The following is a 21,422-nucleotide window of genomic DNA, read 5'->3' on the forward strand; positions in this document are numbered from 1 at the left end:
TTGCCACATCCGGGCACGCCTTGGACAAGTTGGAGTTTTATGTCAGTGTTCTTGTCTATGTCAACATTTTTTATGCCACCATAGAGCGCCAACTGATTCATCACCTCGGTTTCTCCTGAGACCAGAATTATTTTGTTTGCTGGCCTTGTGTTGGCATCGACTGTGTATTTTGAGTTGTTGTAAGTTAGTTTTAATAAATCGAGTGCCGTCAAAGCCGTAGCAGTACTGTTTTGTTGGTTTTAGGCGCAGCAGAGGTTGACCGGTACTGAGGTCAATTATGTCATAAGCTATTTTTGACGCTGCGATCTTTGTTTCTAGTGCTTGTATTGAGAGAGAGAGAGGGCCTTTGTTCAAGGAGTTGGCCTTATAGAATTCAGCAAAGGATTTTAGTAAGGCCCCTTCTGCTTGTCTCCTGGCATTTTTTTGTTCCTCCATTGCTGCTTTAATGAAGGCTTGTGTTTCAGTAATTTCTAGATTTTGATCTTTAGCTGTAGTATTTGTAGTCGCAGGCAATTTGTCATTGTTGAAGTTTGCGCCTCTTCTTCTCCATGTGCTGTATATGGTTGGGTCATTTTCGCTGGATATTCTTGAAAGGCTGAGTTGGTGTTTAAAGCAGGTATCTAGTATGGAGTCAATGGTTTTCTTTATTTTTTTGTCACTTGTATAGATTCTATATCTGTGCAGGTAGGCATTACTATTGAATTGAAGTACAACTTGTAGTATTTCTTCTGTGCTGGCTTTATTTGGCATTATTGGATGCCACAGTTCGTTTATGCTGATGGTGAAAAGTATTGGAAATTTTATGCAGTCATTTACCGTTTCCATGAATTTGAAGAGCTTTGATTTCCAGTTGTTGTGTTGTGAGGAGTAACAGATTATGCTGTATGGTTTCTTGTCATGTATTATGGTGGCAAAATTGTTGTATGATAATTTCTTGCTTGTGACTCTGCCTTTCAGCTCTGCTAAAGTTTCTGAAGGCAGCGTGAGGGAGCAGATGGATGTATCTTTGTCGTAAAAGCCAACACCGCAGGCCCTCTCCCAGTCAAGGTCAAAGTGTAGTTGTGATGTCACAAGGGGCGTATGTTCAGGCACAAAAGCTACAGTTTTCAGGTTACTAATCCTGTTTGTATCTTGTATGTTTAAGAATGAAATGCGGCCGGTATTTGTATTTACTGCAGTATTGCGTATTATTTTTCGTGCAACTGATCTGGTTTGACATGTGTCTGTGTCTTCTGAGTCACTAAGCTCTTGTTGCTCAAGGGTACATGAGAATGTGTTATCTATGTTAATCACATTATTGTCCATTTCTGGGTTATCACGGTATATGTTCAAGTCTGCCATTTTGTCTACATTTGAAGTTCTTGACACAAGAAATAGGTTTTTGTTGTTTCCTCTTGTGGGAAAGTCAGTTTTTTTGTGGCCAAGTTTTTTATGTGATGGCTTTATATTGTTGTTTTTCAAGGCCTTTGTGTCTTTTTTACTTTCCAGTGACTGAAATCTAGAGTCCAAGATGTTCAGGCTGTTCTGCAGTTCAGTAAGCTTGGTCACAATTGAGGGGGTTGTTGTGAGGAGCAGGTCACTGTGTTTGAGGGGAGACAGTGTTTGGGTGGCCATGCATTTTACCTGTTTGTTAGCGTTCTCAGTTTTGCTACTGGCCCTTTTTATTTTGGTTATATATTGCTTCAGTTCTTCTATTTCTTGTAAATGTGCATTCATAATTTGAGTTTGTTCCCTGTCATGTTCCTCAAAGACACTTTGAAGCTTCCTTTGTTGGTCTTTTCCTTTTTCAAGGGAGTTGTCCGATTCAATTAGTTTTTAATTCCAACTGTTCAATTCTCACTAAATGAGATTCTTCTTTGGTTAGTAGATCTTCTACAATGGCCTCCATATTATCAAGCTTTATAGTCAACGCACTATTTTCCCTTTTTAGCTGATTATTTTCTTCTAGGAGTGCAGACCCTATTTTTGCTGCTATAATCAGCTGTTCCTGTTCTGTGGCGCTGTTTATTGGATCATCTCCAAGAATACTTAATTCCAATCCTCTGATTGAGTTGTTCAGTATGTGGCTGTCGTTAGGAGGTGTTTCTGAATACTTATTTACAGCTGAGGAGCAATTCGTGACTTCTTGGGAGGGTATAGATAAAGGGCAGCCACCCTGTGTGGTGTTCAGTGAGGATGCACTTCCCTGCTGTAGGGGGGAGAGTGAGGTGTGTAAATGGGTGGTCGTCCAAATTGATTCTGCTTCTCTTAATGCTTCGTTGAGTTTTTTGTTCTTGTGGTTGTCTGCTTGTTGGGTCCCGTATAAATGCACATTTCCCGAATAGGAAAATAGTTCTGTGGCTTTTACTTTTGCTGTTTTGTGGTCTCCATAGAACATGATGTTAAATTTAGGATGATTTTTGCCATCGCATTTTATTATCTCAGTGATAACTGCAGGCCAATGTCTATAGCCCTTTAGCTTGGCGAAGACCAGGTCTCCTACTGAGAAGCTCGTCATTTTGTGGGACTATTTAGCAGAGAAGACCTACTTTATTAAAAGATTGAGGCAGTTTGTCAGATTTTATTATAAAATAAAATTGGAAATAAAAGATGTAAAAGATTGAGACAGTTAGCAAGTAATAGTAGTATGCTAATATGGTAAAGGCAGTTTTTTGTCTAGCAGTGTTTGACTGATTCACTGGGTTATCCTTGTAATTTATTGTCGAAGATACAGTAGAAATGAGAACGTTTTTTACTGGGTAGATTTTGCAGTAAATATACTGTTTTTATTCAAGCTTTGGCAGGCTGCTTATGTCATTAAAGTGTGGTCTGGATAAAAATAATAAAAATTCTTGATCAGTTAATAATATTGAAGTGAAATACTGTTTTTTATTCAAGCTTTGGCAGGCTGCTTATGTCATTAAGTGTGGTCTGGATAATAATAAAAATTCTTAATCAATTAATAATATTGTAGTGAAATACTGTTTTTTATTCAAGCTTTGGCAGGCTCCTTATGTCATTAAGTGTGGTCTGGATAATAATAAAATTCTTAATCAATTAATAATATTGTAGTGAAATACTGTTTTTTATTCAAGCTTTGACAGGCTGCTTAAGTCATCAAAGTGTAGTCTGGATGCTTATAAAAGACGTCAATCAATTAAAATAAAAGTCCATTTAAGACAGAGAATGTATAGTTGTGCTTGATTTCAATCCCTGTCAAATGAATGAAGTAGAACAGCACTATTGTACTGCAGTCTGGTCGACAGTTGTTGTGGCAGTTGATCTGTTTGCTGACTGCTGACGGCTTTGTCAGGTGTGGAATGTGATATGTCAGCACTGACTGCACTACTTCCAGTTGTCACCATATGGTACCAGGCAGTTCTCAATATATTGTTATTAATTTAATCAGAGTGTCCCCTTAGTCAGTAGTGAGTTGTTAAATGTGTTAAATATACATATATATTGTATTGTTTTGCTTGACAATGGTTACATGAGTGTTCATAAGAGTTCTTAGTGTTCACATTTGCTTGGGTTTCTTGAAGTAAGTAATTTTTGGTTTTTATGATAGTATAATTTCTTTCTTGAGGTAAGTGAATATTACTACAACTTACAGTTTGATGTGGTGTGCAGTTTGATTGGGAATATGTTGTTTTAACCCGTTCAAAACTTCACTTAAATGAGGAGCACTTACACTAGTTGTGTTATATGTCCACCATCTTGAATTGGTCCTCAAGAATAGACTTATTCTTACCTGAAATATGTGTCTCATCTTCTTCCATGAAATCAGGATCAATATCAGAATCGTAAAAAATACTATCAACAACAATAAAACTATCTTCATCTAATACATCACTGATCGCAACGTCGTTCAAGCTCTGCATTTCCCCTCTGCATTGAAAACAGCCAAAGTCATTCCAATTTTCAAGAAAGACGATCCTTGCATCTCAAGCAATTATCGTCTGATTTCCATCCTCCCTGTTTTCAGCAAAATTTTTGAAAAAGCATTTCTCAAACAATTCGAAAAATTTTTGAACCGTTACGAAATTCTTTGTCCCGAACAATTCGGGTTCAGGAAAAACAAATCGACAATCGATGCTGTAACGGATCTCATTCACAATGTTGTCGATGGCCTGGAAAGGAGAGAACATGTGCTAAGCATATTCCTCGACCTTTCCAAAGCTTTTGACTGTGTGCATCATGCAAAACTGATGCACCAGTTGTGGACAAGTGGTATTCGGGGTCTGCCGCACGACTGGCTCTCGTCTTATCTTCAGGATAGAGAGCAGTGCGTACAGATCGCGAATGCCATGTCAAGCAAAGTGAAAATGCCCTATGGTGTCCCTCAGGGATCAATATTAGGGCCAGTCCTTTTCATAATTTACGTCAATAGGTTGACGTCATCAATCCAGAATGGAAAGGTGATCCAATACGCTGACGACACGACTCTCTGCATCAGATCAAAATCAAAACACGATCTCGAAGTGAAGGCATTTATTGAGTTGAATTCATGCATCGAGCATTTCTCAAAACTCAATCTGAAAACAAACAGCTCGAAATCAAACGTCATGAATTTTTGCCTCCGGCAGCAACAAGACCAAGAACTACGGCCTGCAGTGATGGTGGACGATGTTCTTCTTGATGAAGCTGAATCCATTAAGTTCCTTGGAATGCACCTTGACTGAGGACTGACATGGGACAATCACATTGAAAAGGTTTGCTCCAAGGTTGCCTCGGGCATTTTTGTCCTGCGCAATCTTGCAAAATTTTGTTCTTTGGATGTATTGAAAACGGCATATTTTGGCCTGATACATCCACATCTGACTTACGGCTTGAAACTGTGGGGCAGCTGTTCTAAGTACAAATTCGAAAGAGTATTTAGAACTCAAAAGAAAGCTGTCAGAATTCTTTCAAAATTGAACCCCAGAGAGTCGTGTAAAGATTCCTTTAGGGAGCTTGGATTGCTGACTTTACCCTGCCTCTATATTCTCTATGTCGCCCTGTACTGTAGACTCAAATGTGAGTTGCTGCAGGGTAGGGATGTCCATCAGTACGAGACTAGAGGCAGGGACAACTTTAGAATCGACCAACACAGAACAATTGCTTTTGAACACTTGCCGTCACAAGTTGGTGTCAGAATAATCAATAGGCTCCCTGAAGTTATCAAACAACTCGATGATCCAAAAAAATTCAAAGCTCGTCTAAAACACCTCCTGGTATCAAAGGCATTTTATTCTGTTGATGAGTTCATGATGTGCCGCTGGGATGAAAATTTTGAAAATTAAGAGCAACGAGAAAAATCCCTGGTTCTGATTATTGCCTTTCATTAAATAATAATTTTAGTTGACAAATCATCAAATAACTGATGTATTTTTTGTACCATTACTGACGCTTGCAATGCAATTGTTGTAAATTGTTTTTATGCAATAAAGGAATATTATTATTATTATTATTATTAGCTGCGAGAAGCCATGATTGCGCCATCGACTGCCGGCTGCAACGAACGTCACGTCAGCGACACGTAAACAAAGCGTCCGAAGTTGCTTTGTTATCAAGCTCATTCAATACATCTGACACCTTCTAGCGGTGAATTGTGTTACTAAAAACCCAAATAACATTGTAGAGTAGGCAAAACCCGTTTAAATACGGACAATGTAATATAATACCAATTGAAATGACAACCATGTAAAACTACGGGATTATCATTCTTCGGAAGTTTCGCTGTTCCGTAAAATTACGGGATTAGCACTCTAAGTGTTAAGCCTAGACGATCTACATACACTTCTATCCGGCCTACTCTATACGATAGCCGCACAATGAATCTGACACAACCTCCGCTCTCCACTTGCTATCCTAGACAGGAATGGTCCTACCAGAACCTGTCCAGTAGAATTCCAGATAGTAGAAGACTCCCATTGTTAAAGCTGTGACCTAAAGGTTGGTGCAGCTGGCTATCGTGTTTACGACTACTGATAGATTATGCGCCAAATTCAAATCTATAGTGGCACTCGACGCAACATTACAATGCATAGTATAATACTGTAGTAGCTGAGGCGATTGCCGTACTGACTGAGTTGGGTAAATTATATGATGTTAATTTTAGAAAAGCTTGTTCTCTGTCACACAACTCAGCGCTTGTCTTATTTCCATGAATTTAGTTATGTGAGGGACCTGAATGTGTCTGTGCCATGCACATTACGTGGATGTGTGTGTGACCTTACCCCCCTCCTCCCAATTTCTCAGTTCAGCCTTCACTGTCACAATGTATGTGTGAAAATCTTACAATATGTACAGTGGTTTTCATGTTGCCTAAGGATTAAGACTAAATACTTTGTTGTTCGTTACAGTATATTAGTAAAGTTAATAAAATAATAATGTATATAAGGTATTTAAATGTGTTTGTATCATAAGTGTCTCTTTTGTATAGATATATTATTTCTCATGTGTTCCAAAAGAATGAAAACATGATCACGTAAACTGGGTTTAAAAATGTTTCCTGCTATGCTTCAACGTATATCGTTCGCGAAAAAGTCTGTATCACAAAGAGATTTTGGGATCCAATACTAAAGTGCCTTTGACCACACTGTCTTTTGAAGACTATTGAGGTAAACAAAACAATGAGCATAACCTCTTGTCGACTTTGTGTTGTGATCTGTTTTGGTTTAGATTCAGCATAGGAGTTTGTGTAGAAACAGCATATTTCAGTTGAAACACATATCTACCGTAGGATAGGATGGAGATGAATACTTTTGCCTCAAACTTGACTCCATTTTGCCAAACATCGTGCTTGGTGAATCAACATATTTCAAATAAGATGGAGTTAAAATTACCTTACCCGTCTCTTTTTAAGACACTTGCGTTATTCAAATTTATTTTACTGCTGTGTAATCTTTCACTGGTTTCTTGATGACTGAATCATCCCAAGTACCACTGTATATTGATCAATTTATGTTTATGTAACAGTTTTTCACTTTCCTATTCTTTTTCAATATGATAACAATAATTGTTTTGAATAAATAATTTACTCGTAAAGAAATTTACTACGGAGATGGATAATGTACAAGAGATGGATCCTGCTGATGGTGGAACTCGTTTGGATTCTGTTCTTATGTATTGACTGTCACAGATAAAAAAAGACGGAAACTATAAAAAAGTTTAGAATTTACACGAGACATCCCTGCTCACATCTTAAGCTAACTCTTCTAACTGCAATGGCCTGTTTTGTAGAACTTTGTTCTCAACTTAAAACTAACCCTAGCGCAGCAGTTTTTTTTGTAGGCTCCAAAATTACTCATTTACATCTGAATATATATTTATAAAACAGTACAGTAAATGAATATTTTCATGTGTTTTTTACACTTTAACTCCTTAAGTGTTGTAGGCGTATATATACGTCTGTGGCCGAGATTCGCCAAAGTGCTGATGACGTAAATATACTTCTCGTGTTTTTCCAGTAAAAATGAAGATTGTATTGTTTTTTATGTTTGAGGTGATTCTGACATATTTGTCTATTGGCTTCAAGCCAACTAGCCCTTAGTTATTAGGTCAAGGTGGACCAGAGGAGGGGTAAGAGACTATTCCGCCATGCGCCGTCTGCTGGCATCCGTGTCGTGAGTCACTCGTTCAGTGACTGCATTGTAAACATGCGTGTCATTTACACTTGAATTTATTATTTTCAACTTTAATTTTTTCTATATTGTGTAGTAGATAGTGATAGAGTGATCCTCATATAATAACATAACACCTTCCCCCCACCCCTTACACTTTCCCAAAAAAATCTTTTTACATAAAACTTTATGAGAATTTCTATAATATCACAATTAAAAAAATATATATATAATGTTTAAAACTAAATAGTACATGAGAATATTTAGAAAAAAAAACCAGCCAGAGCAGAATACAGGTCTGAAATTAAGCCAGCACTTAAGGGGTTAAGGAGTAATTTTTATAAAGTACTGTATTTCTCGCTGAAACAGTATGATGCTAAATATTATGTACTCTTAAAATGTCAACACTCTCCACTCCAGTCAATTTATTTATGGTAACTTTAAAATATTCAAGCTGTTACTGCCAAGTAAAAAACTTTCACTTCCTCCAAATTAACCCTTTGCACACCACTAATAAATCTATTAACTTACCTATAACGCCAAGACAAGTAAAAAAAGAATTTTGTTTAAATTCAAAGCTAATTTTTATTATAACTTGATTGTAAAAGGTAAATGCAAAAAAATATAAAACAAGGCATTTTACTTAAAATTAGTGTATTTTTTGATAAAAATAAAAAAGATCTATTTACAAAACTTTATTTTAAATAAATTTAAATAAAATAAAATACACCTCATCACATTATAAAATATGATAAATATTTTAAACTAATCACAACACTACCACACGATGAAGAATAATAAAGAGATATGTAGTAGACGTGCATTTGTGACAACCGAAAAAGCAGTAGTACACGCCACGGATATATTTGGTTATGGCTCTGTAGAAGACGCAGAATTAATGAGCAAGCGGTTGGAGTTAGACAAAGGGCACTCTCTTCCCCCTGCCTTTGAGTGAAGATCTTTTATAAATACTTCCTTGGCAAGCGCGATAAGCACGGAGCGTGCACCAGGCATTTCAAAGGCCTTTTGTGAACTAAAAAACTCTCCAAGGGACGTAATCTTTAATATCTGATATAACTGTATTTGGCGTTTTGGTCAAAGTCTTGTATTCTAATATATCCGTCTAAGGCGTGGGAAGCGTTAAGACCTAAATTTTATGAACTTTTAATGATTTTCTTGTTTTTTCATAAAATGAAACATTTGGTAATTTTGTATCAGAACAAAAGAAGATGTAATAAAATTGTTTGCCTGTACAGGATTGGGAACATCGGTGGTTAAGTGAACCTCACCTCTGTTACCTCCCCACCCTGTGTGCCAGCAGAGACATTGTAGTACGAGCCTCAGCTCTACAGTTGCTGGCCGGACTGTCTCGCAGTGTCAGAGGAGCAGGGACTGTCCTCCAGCTGTCCCCGGGACTCTTCGAGTGTATTCTCAGGTGAGACTTGAGATGCTGCAGTGTTGTGTCACATGTGGTGAAGTTTGTCAGCTATGTTATCAGCATATTTTAAATTGAAAAATAGTCCTTCCGACTGAATCAGTAAGAAATTGGATTATTAATTTATTCTCATGGGATTTACATGTACCGTTAACATAAAAATTGAGATATAAAGAGATACATAAAAATTTGTTATAGCAACATTTTTGGAAAATAAGGATTTCATGACAATCCTTTTTCTCTGGCTTCATAAATAAGTGATGTCAGAGTAGTTTTTATGGTAAAAATTATGTTTTCATTTTTCATACCTTTGTTCTCTAAAGAGAGATTTTCTAAAAATCAAAGTTCTGTATTATTAATTTTGAGGAAGTTAATGTTATCAAATTTTATTTCAGGAAAGAAGAATGCAAATTTTTGGAGCATTTACTTTTAATACTTAATGTTCTTAACTGTTGATTTTAATGAAGCAAGCAAATGACTTGAAAGCATGTTAACCCTATGATTGGCAGGTTTTTTTTCTTTGTAAGAGTGCCCTAAAAAGTGAATTTTGTCTCTCTTAGGTGATTTCCATTTATTCATGAGTAGAGGTGTTATGAAAAATACTCAATTTTACATGTTTGTAATCTTTTAGTGTATTTATACAGAAAATATTCTAATTATGCAAAAAAAGTTATTATATTTAAAAATATGGATATAAAATAAAATATTGTTGCATAATACAAATATAACTGGTAACGTAAAGTGAGGTTTCCTCGAATCCAGAATTGTACACAAGCAAAAATAGAATCAACTGATTACTTGAAACAGCTGATTGAATGCTGTCATATGGCAGTAAATTGGGCCTAAAAAAGAATTAAACTGAGATCTAGTGGGAATGACAAAAACTACTAGAAAGTGTTTGTTATCTATTCCACTAGATCACATAACATATTCAGGCGTGAGTTTATTCACAACAACGAAACATTATTGTGAAACAGTTTAGCACCATAGCGCTTCCCGCACGGGTATTGGGATTACTGCAGACGACACATAGTGCGCTCTCGAATTCGTTTTGGGATTGCTAGTCAAAAGGGCAAGAAAAACAGCCAACGAAAAATAGTATAATAAATAAATTTGTAAACAATTTTGGTATAATCATATGACATTTTAACATCAGAAACATGTAGTCTATCAGAATGAAATGACCTGTAGACTTGAAATTCTGCATGCAATCTCAGCAAAAACTGTTGTGGCGTCAGCCTGGAATTGAAAAATGCCCGCCACGGCAAACTTCTGCTTGTGATGAATATAGTATGGTAGGCCGGCAGTCCGGTTACCCAAACAGCTGATAAGCTTTCGTCTTCCCGCGCTGTTCCAGCAGAGTTCAGACGTGGACGAGTCAAGTGAATTCCAGTGCCAACAGACAAACCCGGTGGTCTTCTAAACTTAATCTTAGATAAATATATTTATAAGACTATATATTCTCTTGACTGCTTGACTCCGGCATAGGATGGCTTTCTCTGGAAGTGTTCTAGGCAATATGCGGGTAGGGTAAAGTGTTGGGAATGTCTTGTATTATGTTGATGGATGTGGCTAAATCTCTGTAGATTCTCTTGTACAGCATACATAATTACTTCAATTATAAGGATGGAGGGTACTGTGAGTATTCCCCACTCCCTGAATGCATCCTTGCGTGACTCTCTTGGCTTCAGCCCAGCGAGTATCCTTACAGCACGCTTTTGTAGAACTAAAACTCTCTGGAGATTCCCTCCTGATGTGCCTCACCAAATTCCATATCTTACACAACTTTCAAAAAGTGCATAGTATGCGACTTTAACTGCCTCTACAGTGAAAATTGTTCTAGTTCTTTGAATTGCATACAAAACTGAGCCCAGTTTGCTACATAAAAACTCCATGTGGGTAGTCCACGATAAGCATTCATCTATAACTACACCCAGATGTTTTGTTGTATAGAGTTTCGTTGAAAACCAAGTCATTCTTATGACAGTATTCTTGTGCTAAGTTAACTGATATAAAACTTTTGATTTCTAGTTGCTCTGTGGTGCTATTACAAGTCAGCAAAACTGTGTCATCAACAAACATTACAGCATAACTATAGTCTTGAACATATTTCGGAAGGTCAAGGGTGAAGAGCACAAACAGGACTGGTCCTAGGACAGATCCTTGGGGGACACCTCTCCATAGATGTCAGCTATATCAAAATAAAGCATTTATTTCCCAACAATGATCACGATTTAGTACTGATACCCGACAGAATATACAAAACGACAGAATATACAAAACTGGAAGATATTTAAAACTCATTCTGTATAAGTAAACAGCCGACTGTAATAAATGAACAATGTGTGATATTCTACTGAAATATGCGTTTGTTGTAGGGTAGTTGTGGATCACAGTGAAGCCAGTCTTGTGAGAGAGCATGCAGCGCTCCTATTGGCCAACATTGTCAAGAACTCTTCTTCCAAGGTAATTAGATACATGTGTAACTTTGCTGTCTAGCCCCATGTTGTTTGCGCCATTTTGTGTAAGTTTGGTTGTAGCTCACGTTGGTGGTCAATTTGCTACCGGTCGAGATGTGGGTAGCACCACTTTGGTGTAGTAAATTTGTAAGATGTCAGAATGTCCCACAATGTTGTTGGTATCAATTGCTGGATCTATTTTGTTGCATGTTGGTAATTTATAATGAGTCGTGTCTTGTGTCATTTATTGCCCGATGTAGGTGGTGTCACTTTTTTTAAAAGGTGTTAAACTCGTTTAATGAATTCCATAAGAGTTAAATTATTTAGTATTTAATCTTCATTATATGCTTTTAGGTGCACTAATACTCATTCATGTTATAGAAGAAACACTTTATTACAGTTCACATTTACTCAAGACATGGTTGCTCAACTTCACCAATTCTTTTACTATTTACTTCAGAAATATAATTTTTGTATAGGTAAATTTGTTTCTTACATTACATTGTACAAATGTACACTCATTTATTTTCTATTTTACCAGGAAGCAATAAATATAAAACAAATTTGATCATCTATATGAGCTCCCATAGTGACGAGGTGTTTTCACTTGGAATGCCAATTCAGAAAAGAGACGATGTTGGGCGAGAGTGGGGGATAACGGAAGTTGACCTCTTCCACTTTCAATCACGGACCCAAACTAATAAGTTTGAAATTTGATATCTCGGTTTATACAGTTTATAAAATACAAATTTCTTTTGTAATCGCTACAATTTAACTATTTGAATTTACTTCAATATAACATTATTTGATTTTTACCCTATTAATTTATTGTAACGTTCACACGTGTTTTAATGTCACCATCAGTAATGAGGCTAAATTATGAGAATTAATTGGACTTTATCCGCCTTATAATTTTCTGTGAACTTCCACTAATTTGTACTGCATATTACTGATCTGTCACAAATCCATAGAACCAGCTTTTCTAATTATTTTTAATTTTGGTACTCCAAAATATTTTCAGATGTGATTGACGTAAACAAGCTGTAAAACACCCATGGAACTGTAATATTGACCTGTCTGCATCATTGTATTTCCTTACTTCAGTTTGCCAGGTCTGAGTTTCAGTTAAAAGTTTCTTATCAACTTGGTACATAATATTGAGAACCAAACTTTATTAATGCATTAGAAAACATCATTATTCGGGAAGTCTCGCTTGGCAGCTACTAGCAATATGACAACACCATTATCATTCTGAAAAAAATTGGTAAAGAAATCAAAAATAATTACTGTATACAAATAACAGATTTCCAACATCTTCAGCCAAAAATGTACACTAAGTTTCATATGAAACTTCAAGTCCATACTTCACTTCCTTGTTAAGATATCCTGTTGACTTAAGCTTCACAAAAACTCAGCCAAATTCCATGGCTGAACTGTCTTACTTCAGTAAAAGGTAAAACAGTATAACGTAAAGAAGTTAAAAATACCATCTTTAATATCTTTTAACAAAAAACTATTTAACATTAGAGTTTGTTGTATAAATTTAAGTTTGGAATGTATGAAAATTACAACACAGTGAGACTATGTATATATGTTTGTTTGCAGGAGTTGGCGGCGTCTGCAAAGAAGATAAACTTGTACCAGGAATTCCGGGACTCTATCACTCTGGTCTCATTGACAAGCCCGTCCACACATACAGGTAGAGAAGACTCTAATTAAGATTGCATATTATGATAAGTACCAGGAGTTCTGGGACTCTTGTCAGTTTAGTCTCATTGACAAGTCCCTCCACACATACAGGTAGTGGTGACGCTAATTAAGATTGCATATTATGATAAGTACCAGGAGTTCTGAGACTCTTGTCAGTTTAGTCTCATTGACAAGCCCATCCACAAACATACAGGTAGAGTTGAACGCTAATTAAGATTGCATATTACGATAAGTACTGCGGAGGAGGAGAGGCTGAGCTTCCTTAGTCTGAATGTGCTATACAATAAAGATTTTCTCTTTTAATTCAAAAATTCAAATACAATCATAAATATTTTCCTTAACCGGTCAAGTATTTGGTGATTTTCGGATGTGCACCCATACTTTAAAAATGGTATAAAAATACAAATGTACTATGAACCTATATGTAATATATCTGATTTTTTCAGAAGAATCTGTAGATAATTATGGTGCATATAATTATTTTACTTTTAAAAAATCCTGGAGCCAAATTTTTTTAAGTATTGGGAGTGTATGTGGCCAAGAATGATAATATCATATTATTTAAAATATGAGATAGCCAAAACATTCTAAATTTTATAGTTGTCATTATGTTGCAGAAGCCAGCTCCGGGATGTTGTATACTCACCCGAGATTTATCAGGGCTGGCTGTTGGCTGGTCAACAACCTGATGGCCTCCGCCCCAGACAACACACTTCAGCTGGTAGTGTCGAGTGGCCTTGCCGATGCTATGTGTAGGTGAGGTCATCTGCATTCCACAGATTGTAGTAGCAGAAATCGTTTGGAATCATTTTGTAAACAATAGATGGTTTAAGTTGGTACAGATTTTAGCGAAAGCAAAGTTCACCTCTTTTCCCCTGAGCTTGATAAGCTTGGTACATTAATAACCGGCTGTAGACTAATGACCTTAAGTTTTCCCCTACAAGAGCAATGTTAAATGTCATTTATTTTTTCACCTTTTTTTTTACTGTAGCGTTTTAAAAAATGATGAGAGATGTTTCATTTTAATGATGTAATTAATACACATCCAAGTACACCTTATTTGTTTTAATTGACTTTTTCATTACTTGAACAATATTTTTATAGGACATTATTATAGGAATTACTGTACTAATAAGCTTTTCAATGTGTATTAATTACACCTTTAAAATGAGACATCTCTCATTGTTATATAGATAAAATAAGGCTGTATTAGTGCATGAGGTTTAACATGGTTCTTATGAGGCTATAATCAAGATGGCCGCCAGTACAGTCGAGTCCTAATAGGACTTGTAATTAATCTGCTTTTATGTTTTTGATTCTTTAATGATGCAGAAATTCTTTTAGACCTAATTCTTTCTCATTGCACTCAAGTAAAAAGTAATAAATATAAATCAACCACTATGTCCATTAAATGTTGATCACCGTACTTGTGAATTAATGAAAAAAAGAGCTCGAGTCATTATTAGTATTTTGTATATTTTAATAAAATTTAATATTTTAATAAAGTTAACATTTTGTGAAATTTCATATTGTCAGAGACATTTATATCCTCAATTTTTGCACTCATATCTGGAATCTTGTAGTTGAAATTGTGAATCAGTAGTCTTTACTAATCTTTTCCATAGCATTAACAAAATCGTTTGTGATTATTCTTGGTCGTGTATTGTGTAGAAATACTATAATTAGTTACTAAAAATATTGGGCAAAACCGAACTATAGACTTAATGATGATACAGTTTTTAAGTTACAATATACTCAAAGCTGACGGTTTTAAAAAAGGATTCTTTTATATTTTTATATAAATCCTATTTTTAGTCAGATGACTTTTAAGTAGCTGGTAAACACAATTTTATTGGCCTTATAAAGGCTTAAATACATATATAGTTTATAATGACAGGATATTGGTGGACATTGAGAAGCTGGAAAACTACGACCTTGTTACCATGTTCGGGGCCGTGTGCAAGCTGTTGTCTCATTGTGTCAGTGGCTGTGAGCCTGCTCAGCTCCAGGACATACTTCCTTCACTCCTGTGTCTCCTGGACCCAGCGTACATCGTGCAAGGTGAGGCCCTGAGACATCTGTACTGGTGAGTAAACAAAAGGTGCAGTTGTGCAACTACGGCTAACGCAATAATGTTACTCGACCACTACCTGTTTTGTTTACATTGTACACATTTGTATACATTGTATATTGTATACATCGTATATTGTGTACATTTTGTATACATCGTATATTGTGTACATTTTGTATACATTGTATATTGTATACATTTGTATTCATTGTATATTGTATACATTTTCATAAATTAGATACTGTATATTGTATACTTTTGTTTACATTGTATATAATTGTATACATTGTCTATTTTATACGTTTTTATACATCAGCCACTATAATACAATTTTATTTTATTGTGTCAGACTATAGTAATTTTTAAATTGTCACTATAAGTAACAAGTCATTATAATTGCATACTGGAAGAATTATTTACAGTTGGAAGTGAAGGTTTAATAGAGCACTCTTTTTCAACTTGGTAGGTTGTGCAATACTAATATCTATCCGGCAGTGTCACAAGAGGAGGCTTCCCTCCACCAACCCCTCATATGCATATTCAGTTTCTTCACTCGCCTGTTAATCAGTACAGGAAAACAGTACGGTACCTCTGTAATTCCAGACGGCTCTTTACGTGTCCACTGTAGTATTGAAATTGAGAATATCTGCCATTTATGGTAAATGTAAATTTAACTCCCAACCCAGCAGTGATCACTTCTGGCTGGTTTATACCTTCCAGTTGAACCTACCACTGGGAACAGCAAAAACAGATGTGTCACTTAAATCTGGGCAACCTTATGGAGGTCCAGGAGCGGCACATCACTAACCGCAAATGTCGAGATTCTGGGGTGCAAGGGTAATTCCATAGGTCTAGTCTACTGCGAGAGATGACTCTTAAAATTGGTGGAGTTCCCAAAGTGTCAGAAGTTCTTGCTAGCCTCAACAAGTGTGCTACTCCCCTGCTTGCTTTGACTGGCGAGGCCGGTTCAGAGCTAGCCTCCCCTTCTTGTGGGGAACATGACTTTGAGATTAGTGTCCTAAATTCTTCCTCATGGATTTCGATAGGAGGCGGCCCCTACTACCTAACTTTACTCATCCTGAATATCCTGTCACTCTGGAAGCAGCGTTAAGGTTCTTACAGGACTAAGTGCAATTTATAAGCTTCCAAGCTGTCCAAAGAGAACAAAAAACAATTTAACTGCCATAGTCACTCTAGGCACAGTGCCCTCACCTCACAAGAAATGCACATGAAGGATATAAAAAACTTTATCAGTCACAAGGTATATCCTTAATTTTTACACTAAAAACGATTTATTTTCTATTCAGCCTGTTGGCATCATGACTACTTCAGTTCATAAATACTGACAACAAGTGTATCGATTGTGCCCCCAGACAGTGATCAGGCAGACAGAGGAGTGAAGATGTTGTGGCGGCAGGTCCTGAGGTTGCTGAGTGTAGCGCTGCCTTGTGCTGAAGCCCAGCTAGTGCTGACCCAGCCTGCAGTCAATACACTCTGCCAGTGCATCAGCGGTGAGGGTTGTGCAACTCTCAAGACCAGTGCTCTCCAGGCTGTTCCGTCCTTGGCCAAGCACCTCACCCCAAGTGAGTTTAGTTTTTTTTAAGAAGAGATCAGATTGCAGATCTCGAAATGTAGTGTTACTGATTTTTTGTAACACTGAACCATGAAAATGTCCAGAAAAATCCTGTTTCCTACACAATCCTTTCATCGTCAAAAACAAACTTCAAATAAAGAAGTGAGTTTAGTTTAGTCAGCCTTATTACTTGTACAAGTTTTCAATCAAAATCAAGACAGATCCATGAGTAGATGGAGTTGAGAGTTAGAGTAGATGTCTGACTCAAATTAAGTTATATTTGCTTGGAAATTTACATTCCTCTTTATTTGCAAAAGAGAAATTCTATAAAACTGGTCTCTACCAAAAAATCTACCAACACGCTCTAGAGAAAATTGATATTATAATTGTACAAACATATATGGATTTTTTTTAGTTTGCACAGACAATTTATTTGATAAGTTTAAAAATAAAACAATTACATTATTACTTATCAGTGATAAAAAGTTAGTTACAGTAAAAAATTAAAATACAGTAGAACGCTGATTATCTGTCTAAAACGTCAATGACGAAATTCTCGCTATACTGGGATTACTCGAGCGGTCAGACATTAAGTTAGAAACACAAGCTGCCCGCAGGAGTGGCAGTGCTGTCTGGCTGTACGGCTGTGTCACCGTTCCACGTCCACGTGTACACCTAACGCCATTTTGTGTCTTTGACTTTAGTGTGGTTCTAACTGTCCGTGCTGTTGTTTGTTGTATTGTGTGAAGTCTAGCAATGTTGGCATGTTTGTCTTTTTGACAAACTTACATTAAAGAATGTGCAAGTGGATCAACCTCAGCTGCTGTCTTTTAAATGCCTACAAGACTTGGTGGCAAAAGAAATGAGTCTCAAAGCTTAAGCAAATGTTAAATTATTTCTTCTAAGCTAATTTTGTAACGTTTTTATCACATCTAAGTCACTAAACCTGATAAGGTTTATGTACTGCATGTGCGAAACGTTCTTTAAATGTGTATGTATTATATATACTATTATTGTACTTGAGTGTCATAAACGAGTGTTCTAATATGTATTTCTAGTCCAATATTGTGTTTCATTTGCGCCCCACCCATCCCACTACTCTCAACCATAAAACTAGATTTTTTTCAGAAATGTTTAATTATCCAACTCCTGCACTAACTCTCTAGGGTAGTCTGCACTCTGCTGTATCATAAAAAATAATGATTTTGTAAACAAATAATAAATTTTCAAAGTGAAACACAGTAGAAGAACAGGCTTGTCTGCTCTGCAGTTTGTGTCTTTGTGTGTCAAGCTTTTCTGTACAAAGAGTTATTTATCTGTATTCAACAAATCTTCAATAAAAAATATGTAAAAACCCAATTTTAAGTATGTGGCACAAAACTGTGTATTGGAAAAACTACACCTTTACATTACATTTTTGTTTGTAAAAGTTTCCTAGGACTTGGAACTAATAGTCAAATTAATAATTACTTATAATTTTTGTTTCGAACTCTGTGCGAAGTATGAAAATGAAGAACTGAATGTTAAACATATCAGCACTGGTATTAAAGTCACCTCAAATGTAGATCGATGTTATTTCAAAATTATGACTACTGCTGTTTATTGTAAGATTCTGATTTAAAAAATGTATTGATTGATTCTCAATCTGTATCTCTGGTTCTAAACTTACATTATTTTGTGCCATTTCTCCAGGTTTTTTTTTCAAAAATTATCACTTTTCCAGGGGCGGAGGTAGAAGTTTGTGAAGCATTGGTGACCCAGTGGCAGTGTCGAGGGGTGGGGGGAGGGTCTCCTGTGTTGCCTGCCCTCACCGCCCTGCTGGGTCACTCACCCCCCGCCACACAGACAGCTCTACAATGCGGTCTCCTGGACTTTGTGGTCTCTGCACTAAGACAGGTCCACCTCTCCCTGCTGGTACAGACCTCCTGCACAGATAAGCTCAAGAAGGTGAATCCTGTACTGTTGAAGTGTCTTAATATTAATATGTTCTCTCCCAAAGCTTATACCACTCATTCTAATAGCACTGTAGAACAAGAAATGCCCATCCTCAAAAACAAAATATTTTACTCTTTTAATTAACTGTTATTTTCCAAGTGTAGGGTGAAAATTGACAAACGTGCAACATGACGTTAAGTTATTTTTGTACACTAAAAATGTGTTTGGCCAACACATTTGTTTGTTCTGATGTGTACATTCATTTCCTACTTGAGCGATTTTTCATGCATGTATTGTTCATTTCTTATCTCTCACGTTTATTGATTTAATTAACTATTGTTTAAACATCTATTAACACTTTCACAACGATGTGTACTCTATCGGGTACCTGCAACCTTTCACAACTCCCATTGTGTACCCAATTGGGTACATAGTGGGCTTTCGTAAAGCACATCGTGCGTCCGATGTGATACACATTGCTATGGATTTCCTTATTGTGTTTATATTGTTTGCATGTCTTGGTGGTTTGTTAAATTTGATCCCGCACGCAAAAAAATACCTCAGACTATCCATTGTGTACCCCTATAGTTGCACGATTTTTTAATTTTTAAGTTAAATTAATTTTTATGTATCCCTTGGGGTATTCAGACAAAAATTTAATTAACATATTATAATAATTGTATGGAAATTGTGAAGCCTACATACTTTTCTCATTATACTAGACGATTAACGTAAAAAACCGTTAAGGTTTTTTGCCATTATTATAGAAACATTAGACGGCAAATACAAAAGTACAGAATAAAGCCATCATTGTGAATGTGTTAAAACTCGTTATTACAAATTTTAAGTACAATTCTAATAGGATTTTGATTATCTGAATGTACAATAAATTGTTTTACTTGATTTAAGAAAACCTAAAATTTTATGTCAAAAGTTTTGTTTGTAATTTAATTATTTTAGCTCAAATTAATGTTAATTGAGTGTTGTTATTATATAATTGTTTTGTATTCCTAAACAAGTTTTCATTGAAATTCCAGACTGACAAACATATTGTTGCTTTTGTATGATCTAAAAAATAGTTGTCACAAAATCACATTCAATCACACTTAAATTTAATTTTAAGAAAAATTGGAGAATATATTCTTACATTTTTTTTATTTAATATTAAATTCATACTTGGCTCTCATCTTCACAAATATTGAACTAAGCCCATGATCTAATGTTACAGAACAACCCACTCGTAAATGAGATGTCCTCGTACCTGAACCTGCTGAATAGTTTTATGTATGGCAGTGATGCCGTAATATTGCCAGCAGCATGGTTAGGACTGGCTGACCTTGTACACAAGGTGTGGCTGTGGTGTCAGGTGGACCCACAGTATCTACCGATGGCTCTAGACTTGCTCACCACCTTCACAAACATTGAACTAAGCCCATGGTCTAATGTTACAGAACAACCCACTCGTAAATGAGATGTCCTCGTACTTGTACCTGCTGACCAGTTTTCTGTACGGCAGCGACAATGTGAGACTAGCTGCAGCACAGCTAGGACTGGCCGACCTTGTACACAAGGTGTGGCTGTGGTGTCAGGTGGACCCACAGTATCTACTGATGGCTCTGGACTTGCTCATCACCTTCACTGCCAACTGCCCTGAAGGTGAACATCTTACTTGATGTGTGATCTGTAGACGGTATAAAATATTTTTTGACAAAAGTTTATAAGCCATTTTTATGTAAAAAGACAGTTATAAATCCAGGCTTTTTTAATTCGTTATATTATTTTAAGATCTAATACATAAATATTTCATATGCATATAAATATTAAAGATAAAAATTAAACAGGGTGGCCACCCATTCAGGGGAAACCGGGAATAAGCCAGTAATCTTACTGAAGAACCGGGATAATATCAAGAACAATTTTTTTGTTTCTAAGAACTTGTGAAATTAAAAAATAATTTGACATGTCCTTCAATCATGACTTGATTAATCTCAACACATCATATGTTATGCAACGTGGTCCTTGAAACTGTGAATGAAGATGAACATATGTTCATGAACCTCATCTGACGCTGGTTGCCTGCACTAGTGTAGTGGAGTTTATATTGGTTGGTTCCTATCCCTGTGTTGCAGCAAGCCCTCAAACACGTAACAATCAATTGGACAATTAAAGTCGGCCAACTGATCGTCTTGGGCCTCGACCACTATACGAGTGGTAGCTGTAAGCGTTAAAAGCGGTAGTGGCCACAATACAAACAGTGTTAGTCTGTTTGAGTTTTATTCAGTCACCGAAATGGGTCTCCGAACGAAGTTGTCCAACTCTTATTCTTGAGTGAAAATAGCATTTTGAAAGACGTTTGTTGGATAGATTGCTCAGGTTAAAATGTACAGTGTTCGCTATATAAACAGGCTAAGAGTTCTGTTCAATGAATATTATCATTTGTTTGACGGTTTGATAAGAGATGCAATTAGGTTTTTTGAGCACACCAGAATGTCAGTTAGATTTTGACAAGACCTGATAAAACACCCTTTTGGGGAAGAAGTAGTGGGTTTGCGACAACAATAAAGCTGAGAAGAAGGCCTTTGGGTTTGACATGATGCACAGCAATGAGAGAATGTGCTGAGGTCTGAGCGGCAGGAAAAAATGTAATATCTGCAAT

The 21,422-nt window shown here is 36.3% G+C and overlaps 1 protein-coding gene across 1 annotated transcript in view; it reads left to right on the forward strand.

Moving 5' to 3' along the window:
- Nucleotides 1-2,060: 2,060 nt before the first annotated feature.
- LOC124372760 (rotatin-like) overlaps nucleotides 2,061-21,422 on the forward strand; it is a gene marked incomplete at its 3' end in the record, with an annotated part of 39,351 nt that continues 19,989 nt past the window's right edge. The window contains exons 1-9 of the mRNA XM_046831172.1: nucleotides 2,061-2,207; nucleotides 8,840-9,018; nucleotides 11,397-11,484; nucleotides 13,083-13,176; nucleotides 13,805-13,943; nucleotides 15,085-15,248; nucleotides 16,632-16,841; nucleotides 18,555-18,778; nucleotides 20,218-20,422. Coding sequence (XP_046687128.1) covers nucleotides 2,061-2,207; nucleotides 8,840-9,018; nucleotides 11,397-11,484; nucleotides 13,083-13,176; nucleotides 13,805-13,943; nucleotides 15,085-15,248; nucleotides 16,632-16,841; nucleotides 18,555-18,778; nucleotides 20,218-20,422 — 1,450 coding nt within the window. The remainder of the gene's footprint in view (nucleotides 2,208-8,839; nucleotides 9,019-11,396; nucleotides 11,485-13,082; nucleotides 13,177-13,804; nucleotides 13,944-15,084; nucleotides 15,249-16,631; nucleotides 16,842-18,554; nucleotides 18,779-20,217; nucleotides 20,423-21,422) is intronic.

Source organism: Homalodisca vitripennis, unplaced genomic scaffold (genome assembly GCF_021130785.1).
Source record: "Homalodisca vitripennis isolate AUS2020 unplaced genomic scaffold, UT_GWSS_2.1 ScUCBcl_3972;HRSCAF=9831, whole genome shotgun sequence".
In the NCBI taxonomy this organism is placed as follows: Eukaryota; Metazoa; Arthropoda; class Insecta; order Hemiptera; family Cicadellidae; genus Homalodisca; species Homalodisca vitripennis.